Below are 12,958 nucleotides of genomic sequence, written 5' to 3' on the forward strand. Positions count from 1 at the left end.
ATTTCAGGGAACCCAGAAGGCTGAACTGGAGAGCAAAGTGAGCAGTTAGGGACTTCCAAGACTAGAGGCTGAAACTGGGTTCACATGTGATCTATGGCATGCCCATTACTAGAGAAAATTGGAAGATGTGACACTTTAATTCGGAGGCATGGAGATTACTTTATGACAACTATTTTCTTCTGCAAACTGGACTTGCAGAGTTTTTAATTGTTTCAAAAACTTTTCATGATCCACCAAAAATCGGCTGTTTCATCACAAAAACCAGAAATGCCCGTTTTTCTTTTTTTAGACATTGGCAGGGAAGAGGAGCCCTAAGGAGGGCTCCCTAGATCCCCAAGGACTGCAGTGCTGGCTGCAGATAAATAAAATACCCCTCCCATCCCTGGCAGCAGTGTAATCACAGGGATCACATATCTACCTTCCCCCTCCCTTAAAGTGACAGGGTCAAGTGCTTCCCTGGCTGGTGTGTGGAAGCCCATCAGTTTGGGAACCACTGGCCTAGTAAGTCAAGGGGGTTTCGAATAAAAAAAGTTTGAGAACCACTACAGTAGTCCAGTGTGAAACCACTTTGTGACCTTTTTTTAAAAAAATTTGAAAAGTGGTATAAAAGTTGTCTTAAGAAAGAAAGTCACCAAGGCAAATTACTACGTCATGGGTGTCAAACTCATTTCACACAACGGGCCGATTAGGTCTTGATCTTCTATGGGTGCAGCTTGTGAATCGAAGGAAGCTGGAAGACACACACACACACACTCCAAGCCATGACTATTGTTTGAGAATGCAGCAGTTGTGGTTGGTCCAAGAGCTCTCCCAAACTGTAAACCTGGTCCTTAGGAAAGAATATAATAAATCCACTTGGAAAAGATATTTTCCCAGCTAACTGGTATGCTAATTCCTTCACCATCATTTATTTTATTTACTTAAGAGCATAGCCTTCCTTTGCACCCTTGCTGAGAGTTCTAGACAGCTCGTAATATCTAATAATTAATAAAACAATATAACAGCCAATTTAAAATACGAAGCAGTAACAGCCGCTAGTAAAAAGCAACACGTTCAAAAAGATGCACTAACTAAAAGTCTGCTGAATCGGAAAACCCTTAAGAAAACCATTCAGAAGACCAGCAGAGGGGGCATTTCTAAGCTCCAGAGATGCAGAGTTTCAAAGGCACCACAGAGAAGGCCCTGTTGCAGGCCACCAGCACCAAAGTGTCAGAAGGTGATGGTGTCAGTGCTTACAACAGGGTCACCTGAGATGACCTCATGGGGCAGGCAGATCTGGGAAAAGATTCAGGTCCTTTAATCAGTCATCAATTCAGCCTTGAGGAGATTGAGCTTAAGTTTATTCACTTTTAACACATATTGTTGACATTTCCTTCTCTGTTCCCAAATGATTTCACCAATTTTATGTAAATATTAAGACAATGGGGGTTAAAATTGAACTGCGGAACCCTGTAGGGTTAATGCGGAGGAAAATAGACCCCCAGCACCACTTTCAGAAGCCTTCTTTCTCAGAAACCTTTACACACAACACACAGGTGACTAGTTTCAGTTGTTTCACTGCCTGGTAGGTGAGTTGCAAACTCCAGTTCTTAGGACTCCCTTAGGCTTTACAGTCATTATGAAAGCAGGGAAGCAAAACAAATATCCTGAGAGAATCGTCTCTTTGTTTGACACAATACAGTACAATTCCCATTCTAGTCATATTCTTCTGACTTTACAGGCAATAACTTTGGGCTGATTGCAAAGTCAATAAAATTGAATTGGAGCTCTTTTTTTTTTCCTTACCAGGGGCCTTTGTCAGATAGGTTTTCTGTTTGTGTGAGGTCTAAAGAAATAAGTTTAAAGCAATATAGTTAAGTAAATCAGGTCTGAACTATAACCATCCATGAAATGTTATGATCAATGGGGAATAAGGGTCCAGTCCTATACAACTTTATAGCACTGGTGCAATCGCAATGCAGCCCTGAGGTTAGGAACAAATGTTCCCATACCTTGAGGAGGCCATTGTGACTGCCTCCCCACCATAGGATGCAGCACATGCCCCATTAGCACAGCTCACACTGATTCCAAATGTCTGGCAGAATATGAAAAAAGAAAATGTTATTGTATCTCCTATTCATTAGCTGAAATTGATAGAAGAGAAAAGGTCCAAATCTTGTTCATATTTTCAAGACATGAGGGAACCCAACTATCACCCTGGGAGAACCCCATTATAACTGGGAAGTGGATAAATTGTTTGTGGGGGCCACATTCAGCCCACTGGCCTTATATTTGACACCCCTGGAATAGTGGATTTAGGTGCAAGCAAGGTGTTTGAAACACAACTGATTTTACTTCCACAACAAAAGGAAATCCATGGAACCATGGAAAATAATTTTTTGTTTTGTGAAAATATTTGCAATATGATTTACCAGTCTTGATTTGTCTGCAAAGGAGCATAAAAGTAAATATAAAAGAAAATACCCAAGCACTTCCTTTGCAACATTATAAGAGCCCCGCTGGATCAGGCCAATGACAAATCTAGTCCAGCTTCCTGTATTGCACAGTGGCCCACCAGATGCCTCAGGGAGCAAGTCTGTTCTTATGTGTAAAGAGAATGCCTTTAAAATTACAAAAGTATTTAGCTAGTTATTTTTTGAAGAATTCCTTTTCCTGAGCTTTTTGGGAGTTTTCCAACAAGGTGGCCACTAACATCCACTAACATTTCATTAAGTAAGAAGAAATCATTGGGCAACTGGCCAAAGGTCACCAATTATCTAACTTTCCCATTTCTCCTTGAGAAAACTGGGGGCTCCTGCAAGCATGACTAATTCTCTGCACAGATGGCATTTCCCTGTAGAAAAGTGGTGTGCAAACAATTAACAGTACATGCACCTGGGTGGATCGTCTTCTCTGGGTATGCCTGTGCTGGAAGCCAGAAATGGCCTCAGAAATGCCACCCATGTGTTTAAAAAAGTGAAATAAAAATTCATGTTTGAGAAAACCTCTGAAGCTTGTTTCACTAAGTAGTTACCAAGAGATGGGACATCTCAATAGAATTTATATTTGTAATATGGTTGTAATCTTTTAAGTAGTTTGTGGAGAGACATGGAAGATTCCATGCTGGAGTGTCAGCTTCAAAGCAAGGTGGTGGCTACAGGTGCTCTGCTTTCTCTCCCACAACGGGGCCCCACCAGGCATGGGACCCAGTTATCTGGCTAAACTGCCCTAAGACTAGCCCCGATTCTATAGCTAGGAGTGGAGAAGATCATTGAGGCCTATTTGTGTCCATATGAGCAGTGTTTCTCAGCCAGTGGTATAAGTATCACTAGTGGTACTTGAGATGGTTTCTGGTGGTATTCACAGGACCCGTGGACAACTGCCACTCAGCAGTAAGATCAGGAGCAACACAGTGGTGGGAGGTTCAGCTTGGTGGGCAGAGCTCCAAAGCATGCTTTTCCATGCTTGAAAAAGCCCTCCTATCCATCCTGAGCCTCTTACTGGTGTTTGCCGTGTTGCATCTGGCCTCCCAACCCAGAAATAAATGGTGATGATATAATCACCAATTACTTCTGGTGGTACTTCAAATAAGTAGACCATGTGAAGTGGTACAGCGGAGGACAAACCTTGAGAAACACTGTCATATATAGTGCCCTAGCACTGTAAACTCTTCATACAGGCAGTCAAGAGCAGGATTATGTTCTGCCTTAATGTATTTGAGGTCTGGGTCAGCCTCTTCCAGTGTTTTCCATTCACTATTCCTTTTCCCTGCTGCTGTTATGTATCCCTGGCTGGACCTCCTCCTCTCTCTTAGTCTACACTGCAGATTAACCAAAGGCTTTACTTGAATTAGGATTTGGATTTTCCACATTAGTACATTTTCTGCATTTTCATCTATGGATGATTGAATTCATATTAAGCTTAAGATCTGATACAGTTATGACAGGTTAACAAAATGAATGGATTATGGTGTAATTGCCTGCTTGAATGGGCCTTGATTGTTTTGTGCCTTAAATTTTACATTCCTGGTCATGTTTGTTATCTGTAGCATTAATTATAAATTATCTGGCTAGCTTAAAAAAAACACTACAAATCAGCAATCAGTTTCTGACATTCATTTTGTATTTGCTCTATTGTAATATAATTCTTAAAGTACTAAAATGCAATTGATTCTACAGCAGAATTTTCTTCATTATTTTTGTTCATAGTGCTGGTGATGTCAATTTGTTTATTAATTAATTAGGGATGTTTCCTGATTAAAAAAAAATAGCTAACAGGTGGATCCTATGGCCTGACTACTACTACTACTACTACTACTACTACTACTACAGCCACAGCCCTATCTTAACTGAGCCACATGGCCTCCACTGTATCCAGCGCTCATTAGCAGCAAACTGAAGGTCTCTTTGGAGTAAAGGGATATTTTTCCCCTTACTCTGAGTAATGCTGCAGTCTGCCCAAAGGAGGTATGGATCTACGACAGTTATTTAGCTGGGACAAGTCCAGGAAGCCCAGTGTAGGGCTTCCAGACCTGGGAAGGAGAGTAAGATACGGCAGAGGCCTCCTCCCCAATCCGGCATCCTCCTCGCCTGATCTAACTCCTGTTCTGCCCTCCCACACCCCAGAATGCCCTCTCTCTGCCTCTATTCCCCCAGCCATTGAGCCACTTGGTGTTTTACCTAAGTCTGCCGGCAGCCACGGGTCAGGATACAGCACTGTCAGGATGGCACAGGCCTTCCCGCCGGCACTGCTTACTCATGAGTCGTTAAAAAACACTTTACAGTGCTGTTATGATGGCTAGGTCTGGCACTAACAAACAGTAGTATTGCGCTGTCAGATACTTATGGACTAATCCTGGCATAAGATAGTCACAAATGTTGTTACAGGATCATAGCCATTAATTGAATAATACATTTGCTGTGGAAAGGCTGCTGAAATGCCAACAGCCCTTCCCATAGTATCCCTAGAGGCTGTTACCACCCATGATATTGTGTTCTGAAAATGCACCTGCTGCCGTTGTATAGGAAAAGCACAAACCATCATGTGGTGACAGTCAGCCATATCATGAAGATTTCACTTCATGGTCTTCAAACTCCCTCATCCACACAAGTGGCCTGCAAGGGGAGTCCACAACACTCCCTAGCATGCAAACAACTCTACCTAATGTTCTCTTTGTGCTAGTGAAGTCTTGTTTTCTTCTACACCAGGGGTCCCCAAACCCCGACCTGGGAGCCACTTGCGGCCCTCAGGTGCTCCCAATCAGGCCCTCAGGGAGCCCCAGTCTCCAATGAGCCTCTGACCCTCTGGAGACTTGCTGGAGCTAGTGCTGGCTCAACACAGCTGCTTTCAGCATGAGGACAACTGTTTGATCTCTCACCTGAGCTGTGGGACAAGGGCTCCCTCTACTACCTGTTGTTTCACGTCTGTGATGCAGTAGTGGCAGCAAAGGAAAGGCCAGCCTTGCTTTGTGCAAGGCCTTTTATAGGCCTTGAGCTATTGCAAGACCTTCATTCAGTCATATAAGTTCCATCTCCAATATATTCATTTATGTAAATTTATTCAAATTTGAAATGTAAATTAATTCTTTTTTTCCTGGCCCCCGACACAGTGTCCAAGAGATGATGTGGCCCTCCTGCCAAAATGTTTGGACACCCCTGTTCTACACCAGGGGGAAAAAGGACTTGTAAGGACTAAGATGGACATGGAGATCCCACTGGAGAACGGGGAGATTTGTACTTACCGTAAATCCCCCTTCTCAGTAGTCTCCATGTCTGGATTAGTCCGCCTGCCGTCGCAGGCGTTTAAAAAAAATAATAATAAAGGGAGGAGAAACAGACATGCTGAACACCAGAATCATAAAGTCAGGGGGACGCAGTACAGCGCAGAGTAGCAATAGACCTGGGGTAGGGCCCATTCTGCACTCATCCCCTGCCACCTGGGCCCATTCTACACTCATCCCCTGAGCCAACACGCAATGCAGCACGTGACACCAGAGGACCGCCACTACAGTGCCTCCAGATGGACCAGAGACATCTGGGGTCAGGGGCGGGGCTCTTCAAGCTTGGACAGTCTGGGGAGTCCAGGCAGCCCCTCCCCTCAGGATGACCAAAAGACTTTGGCCTGCCTACCTGAGAGGGAGGAGCTACCCACTTGTAAGGACTAATCTGGACATGGAGACCACTGAGAAGGGGGATTCACGGTAAGTACAAATCTCCCCGTTTTTGTTTGGCTCACAATCAATTGTATGTTCCTTCCGTAGGTGAAATGAGGAATGATTTATATATCACGATAGAAAGAGGAGAGTTTGAGAAAGGAGGAAAAAGCGTGGCCAGGAACTTGGAAGTGACAATGTTCATTGTGGACAGCAGTGGCCAAATTTTAAAGGTAATTTTAAAACATTCTTTGCCCTTCACTTTTTTGTTTATTGTTTATTATTTATATTATAAACTATTGTTTTTCAGATGGTCACTGTTTGTGGGCTAAAACAACCCAGGGTTTCTGTTGTAGCAACAAAAACTCCAACTTAGACATAAAGAGAAACTTATGTACTAGTTATTCATGGGACAGTAAGATCGTATTCTCAGAAATAACTGTTTTGGAATCTAGCAGTGGTCCTCAAACTTTAGCACCAGGACCCACTTGTTAGAATGAGAATCTGTCAGGACCCACCAGAAGTGATGTCATGACCAAAAGTGACGTCATCAAGCAGGAAAATTTTAACAATCCTAGGCTGCAATTTGCCCAGGAGTAAGTCGCTTTTACTATCATTGTTAAAAGCTTATACATAGTAGCCTGTTAAAAGTACAGATCTGTAACATTTTCCCAGTTGCAGTCACATACAACAGTAGCATAAAGTCTAATATATTAAAAATAAAACGTGAAATGAATGGGGACGCACCTGAAATTGCCTCCCCATCCACAGTTTGAGAAATATTGATCTAGAGGGTGGCCAAGAGCAATATTGTTTAGTGCTCAACACAGCCCTTCTTGTTCTCTACTTCACTGTTTTACTGGGTCAGCAAACCACAGGGGGGAGCACACCAACAAACTATTCTTGAGGAGGGTCAGGAAATGTCAACAGGTCCCATAGCTCCTTGTGTCACCTTTTGCAGGAGATGCACCATTTACTTTGAGAATTGTGACCTTAAAAGTGTTTCCTTTCTTTATTAGGATTTTATCTCATTCGGCTCTGGAGAGCCCCTGGCTTCTGAATTCCATTCCTTTGTGCTATATCACAACAATAGTCCCAGATGGGCTGAGCTGCTGAAACTTCCTATTCCTGTGGATAAATTTAGGGGGGCACACCTTCGTTTTGAATTTCGGCACTGTTCCAGTAAGACATATTCATGAATTGAATTTGTGGCTGCATTAGGCAACCTGAGAGAGCTTTTCAAACACTTCTCATGCATGCCAGTTTATAATGGAGCTTCTAGTATTTTTAGCCTTCTAGGGAGAAAATAGCTTTTATTTCATCAGGTAGCATAATGCAAAACCACCAGCTATTAACAGGTTTGCCTTAGCACTTTCCTGCAAAAAAGAGATGATTGTGCCTCCGTAACTAGAGAATGAATGAAGACCTTTCATGCTGAATATGAAGACACAAGTGTGTGCAGCTGTGATTCCAATCCCCCTGCCTTAATCATGCTCCTTCATTTTCTCCTTATGAAACCCATTCCAATGTCCAGCAGTTAACTTGATGCTGCACAGGGAAACATGGAAGAAACATATCTGCAAAGAGAGGTGCAGACTTGAAAAACAGAGGATCAAGCTTCCCGCCCCCCTCCTCTGTGTCTCTCACCTCCAAAATTCAGAGCCCAATCCTATCCAACTTTGCAGTGCTGATGTAGCCACTATACAGCCCTGGGGTAGGAGAACAAACATTCCCTTATCTTTAGGTAGTCTCCGAGACTGCCCACGCACCACAAGATGCATTGGCACGGCTGTGTCGACACTGGAAAGTTGGATAGGATTCAAATTAGTTGTGGTTAGTGTGTTCTGGGTTATGGCTGAGGTTAGGAATCATTGTGGGGAAGCCATTTTTAGTAGCTTCTTCATAGCTATTGTAACATGTGTTTGGCTCTAAAGTGGTGAATGAGTGTCAATTGTATGTGTAACTTTGATAATGAATGTGTTATTCCTGGAATGTAGTAGATTTTTAATTTATATGTGTATTTCAGCAAAAGAAAAGGGAGAGAAGAAGTTGTTTGGTTTTTCTTTCGTTCCTCTGATGCAGGAAAATGGAAGGACATTGCCAGATGGTACTCATGAGCTCATTGTGCACAAGGTAATTTCAATCAGAAATGGGAGAGAAACATGATTTAACCAGAAAAAAAAAATACTTCAGATACCTAGGACTGCTCTTAGATTCTGGCAGATTGAAAGGGCAGCCAAAAGAATGCTAGGCTTGTTGTTGGGTAAAATATCCTTTCATGTTATCTTTCCAAGCTAATATTGCTGATTCATAACAAGATTCAATTAAATCTTGTTATGTATTTCAGTGAGGTTTCTTGTACTGTGGATAATTATTCTACTGGATGGATCTTATGTTTTGCTACGAGTTCACATCTATTCAACTGTCACCCACCTAGGAAGTCATGTGTATGTACACACACATGCACACAGAGGGAACTGTGCACAATGAGACATAAATTGCTCCCATTTGGGAAACCTCTCTCATGTACTTTCTCCCTGATAACAGTCTTTACATTTCAGCTGTGGCGGTAACCACATGTAACTACTTCACATTACAATATTAAAGGGAAGCAATTAAAATAATCCTCAAAATGTAAAAATGGGAGACACACCTGAGTGTGACTCAGCATATTTATTTTATTTATTTAAAACATGCAGTATGCATATTGGTTGCCCTAGATGCATTGGAGGAAAGCAGAATAAAAATATTTGAATTTGTTTTATGGAATTCTGATTAATAATGAAAGAGACAATAAACCAACAATATAATTTCTGATCAAAAAAATTAAGAACTTTCAAAAATCTAATTCTGAGACTTCATTTAATTTTCAAGGTGAACTTGGCAACACAAATTTTTGTTTCTTGATCAAGTTATCAATAAGCATAGTTGCATTTCTTTTTTGACAACAACAAAACTAAACATAATTTACTTTTCTTTATTTTTTTTCTTCCCTTTTCTGCCTGGCATGGGAGGTTGTAAACTTTTATGCAACTTCTATGGGATGGTGTCAAAACCTGGCTGAAAAACACAGGACTAAGGAAAGGGAGGTTAGCTGAGGTGCAGAAGTTAGTATGGCTACTTTAATAGCTGACAGCCCAATCCTAGCCAACTTTCCAGCACTGCTGCAGCTGCACTGCAGCCCAGGGGTAAGGGCGCAAACATATTTGTGACTGCCCCCACACCACAGAATGCAGTGCGTGTCCCGTTGGCATGGCTGCATCTGTATTTTAATGTTGGTTTGGACTGGGCTGTGAGTTGGTCAGACTGAAAAACCAAACCTGAACCAATGCTTTTGTAAGGCTAGCCTGGTCCCTGTTGGTTTCCCAAATCATCTGGTCCTGCTGGGCCGCTGAGCTGCCGTTTCATTTTTCTGGTTGCTACCTGGCTAGTGCTGAGCATTAATATATCCTTGTGCCTGAGAGCTGCCCTCATGGTAGGACTAAGGTACCAGGGCCCTGCTGCTGAAGTCCCTTGTTCAAATCCTTTGGTACCTTACTGGGAGTTTCAAAGCTATGTGTCTTAGGGGGCAATCCTAACCGGCACTTATGCTGGTATAGGTGCCCTGAAGGAGTCGCAAACGTGCCATAAAGCATGTTTGCGCCTCCTTAGGCAGTAGCCACATCAGCGCATTCAGATGTGCCAACGCGTGGATGGAGGCAGAAGCCTCCGCCGCAGCTCCCGCACTGACATAAGTGGCAAAGGTGGGCATGAGGCGGGCGTGGGGGAGGGCGGGCCCATGGGAGCGTGCCGGGAGCCAGGGGTGGGGCTGGGACCCAGCAGTCACAGGGGTCTTGTGCTACCTGCAGTGCTGGTGCAGGTCCGAGGAGACCCATTAGGGCATGCAGCCCTTACACACGGGTAAGGGGAAGAGCTTCCCCTTGCCCGTGGCTGAGCTGTTGCAGCCAACAAACCTGTGTTGGATGCAGCGCAAGCCTCCTGGCTTGCCTGCTCCAGCACAGGTTAGGACTGCGCCCTTAATAACGTATTCTATATAGACTGGTTAGACTTCATGTCTGTATGATGTCAAAATCTAACACTAGCTTTGGCAAACGGGAAAGGCAGGATAAAATGTTTTTCGAATGAATGAATGAATCTATACAAGTTTTTTTGTTGTATTTTTAAAAGGGTTAGTAATGTTATTGGTAAAAGAACATGAATACTTTTTCTTTCTGTCTGCTTGGGAAGACAAAAAGAAAAAGTGTTCACATTCTTTTACCAATAACATTGGTAAAATGTTACAAATCTAACAATATAGCTGAAATTGCTATATTTTTTTAGACGTAAAAACCTTTATTGGCATATATACGTATGTCTTAAAAAAAAGACAAAGGACAAATAATTACAGTACCAGCCACAAGTACAAATGCAAATCATAATGATAGTAACTGGCTAACCCCCTGTGTCCTGGGTCTAAACCTGCTACTCTTCAACACTGACTCCAAGAAAGTAGCTATCTTTTCTAATGAGTCTGGAGCATTAACTGACAAGTATCTTTAGGATACTTTAGGATCTTGTCCTTGTGGCCATCATACTTTTTCTTTAAATGCAACTACGGGTCTAAAAATTTCAAACGAGCTTCAGAGTACAGTGGGCAAAACAAAATTATGTGAGCTAGCGATTCTGCTTCTCTCAGCTCACACACACAACACCTGTCATTATAAGGGATTCCCTTATATCTTCCAGTCGTTACAGCCGAAGGCATAACATTGCATCTTGCCAAAGAGAAAGCCCTTCATTTCTATGAAGATTCAAGGAGATATAAGTATGTTGCAGGATGTCTGGCCATAAATGAGATCTGGCTATTCAATGGCGAACAAGTCTTGTTCACTGCAGTTAGCATACTCTGCCATTGAATATCTAAGAGCCTTCTCTTGATAACCTGGTAAGCTTCCATCTGGGGTAAGGATCCCAGGGAATCAAGTTCAATACCCTTCATTCTGATTTTTTTTTTTCAAGGTTAGAAGAGCCTACTATAGGAGACCTGTCTTCCAAGAGACAGTGAAGTAAACTATTCTGTTCCCCATTATAGTAGACTCTAAGCCAGAAAAAGATTCTCAGCCATGCCCAGGTCTCAATCTGGCCTGTTTCAAGACACAGAGCAGCATATGGTACATACCCTGAGAGGCCTAAAATTTTTCTCAAGAATGTTGCTTGCAGCTGTTCATCCGAGTGATCCCAGGCTCTTATCCATATGGGAACTCCATATAGAACTTGGGAAATGATTTGAGCTTTGAACACTCGGAGTGCTGCAGGTATGTAAGAATTGCCTTTATTATTAAAAAAAGTGGTTAATGGCCTGAAATGTTATTTTTGCAGCACTTAAAATCATATTTCAATGGCTGACCAAGAAAGGTTGTATGAAAAGTGTAAACCCAAATATTTAAAATGTTTGACTTCTTCAATAATATGGCCATTGAATTTCCACTTAAAAGGCTTCCAAGTTTTAGCAAATACCAAAATTTTTGATTTTTCATAATTTAGATGAAGTTTATTGGCTGTCAGATAGCTAATCAGCCTGGTAAGACCAATACGTGTCCATGATAGAATGATAGCGTCGTCGGCATACAGTAGCATATTTTTGTGTATGTTTTTGTTTTTTTGTATTTTAAAAAGGTTTAGTAATGTTATTTGTAAAAGAACATGAACACTTTTTCGTTCTGTCTGCTTGGGAAGACAAAAAAAAGTGTTCACATTCTTTTACCAATAACATTGGTAAAATGTTACAAATGTAACAATATAGCTGAAATTGCTATATTGCAATTCTGAAATGTTGTTGTATAGCTTACCAAAATGTTAAAATAAGATTTACATTTTAAGAACTTGAAATCCGACTTGACTGTGAACAATAATACATAATATTATACTATTTACTATTGTAAATCATACATATTTTTTAAAAAGACATTTGCTAACATACTTTAGCAGTTCTTCATGTGCAAAATAATGTTTTGCAGAAATACAGCAATCTCAGATTTCATCATTTTCAAAAGAATGCCACAATGGATGTGACAGTTTAATGGTTTTTTTAAAAAATTCTGTTCCTATAATAGTGAGTTGAAATACAAGTGTAATTTCATTGTTCTCACAGTGTGAAGAAAATGTAAGCCTTCAGGATTCTAGTCGCTACCTCAAATTCCCCTTTTCAAAGGGGCATCTCCTTGGGAACAACCACCAAGCTGTAAAAACCAGTAAAGAATCATTCTGGATTACATCGTTTCTTTGTTCGACTAAACTCACTCAAAATGGTATAGTAACATATTTATTATTAAAATATTGTAATAGTAAATCTAGTGAACCCTTCAATTAACAGACCAGAAGTAACTAACTTTGAGCGCAATCCTAACCCCTTATGTCAGTGCATTCCATAAGGGCAGTGCTGCTCTGAGGTAAGAGAACAAACATTCCCGTACTTTGAGAAGGCCTCCATGAGTGACACCCAACTACAAGATGCAACACATGTCCTGTGGGCACCGCTGTGCCAGTGCTGGAAAGCACTGACATAAGGGGTTAGGATTGCGCCCTTTGTCAGTTTCATTAAAAACTAGTCATATATGTATTGTGTGTGCATGTGTTTGTTGTCATAAATGCATTTGGAATTAACAGACTTTTCAGCATTAAAATGGGCACCCCTTCTCCCATTAGTCTGTTAAATTGAGAATTCACTCTCTTGTTGCTTGACAACTTGTTTTATGATTTAATCTTAGCTAGATGAACACAGATAATGAATAAACCAGTGGTTTTATCTGCAAATGAATAAAGGAATTTATGAAACTTCATTAATTTATG

At 41.5% G+C, this 12,958-nt stretch overlaps 1 protein-coding gene across 2 annotated transcripts in view; it reads left to right on the forward strand.

The window, feature by feature from the left end:
- The window catches only part of DOCK4 (dedicator of cytokinesis 4), a 282,880-nt gene that overhangs the window by 165,842 nt on the left and 104,080 nt on the right, over positions 1-12,958 (forward strand). For both annotated transcript variants that reach the window (XM_066633137.1, XM_066633138.1), the window contains exons 14-17: positions 6,239-6,363; positions 7,150-7,312; positions 8,157-8,263; positions 12,261-12,417. In XM_066633137.1, coding sequence (XP_066489234.1) covers positions 6,239-6,363; positions 7,150-7,312; positions 8,157-8,263; positions 12,261-12,417 — 552 coding nt within the window. The remainder of the gene's footprint in view (positions 1-6,238; positions 6,364-7,149; positions 7,313-8,156; positions 8,264-12,260; positions 12,418-12,958) is intronic.

The sequence above is a fragment of the Tiliqua scincoides genome, chromosome 7, assembly GCF_035046505.1.
Source record: "Tiliqua scincoides isolate rTilSci1 chromosome 7, rTilSci1.hap2, whole genome shotgun sequence".
Lineage (NCBI taxonomy): Eukaryota > Metazoa > Chordata > Lepidosauria > Squamata > Scincidae > Tiliqua > Tiliqua scincoides.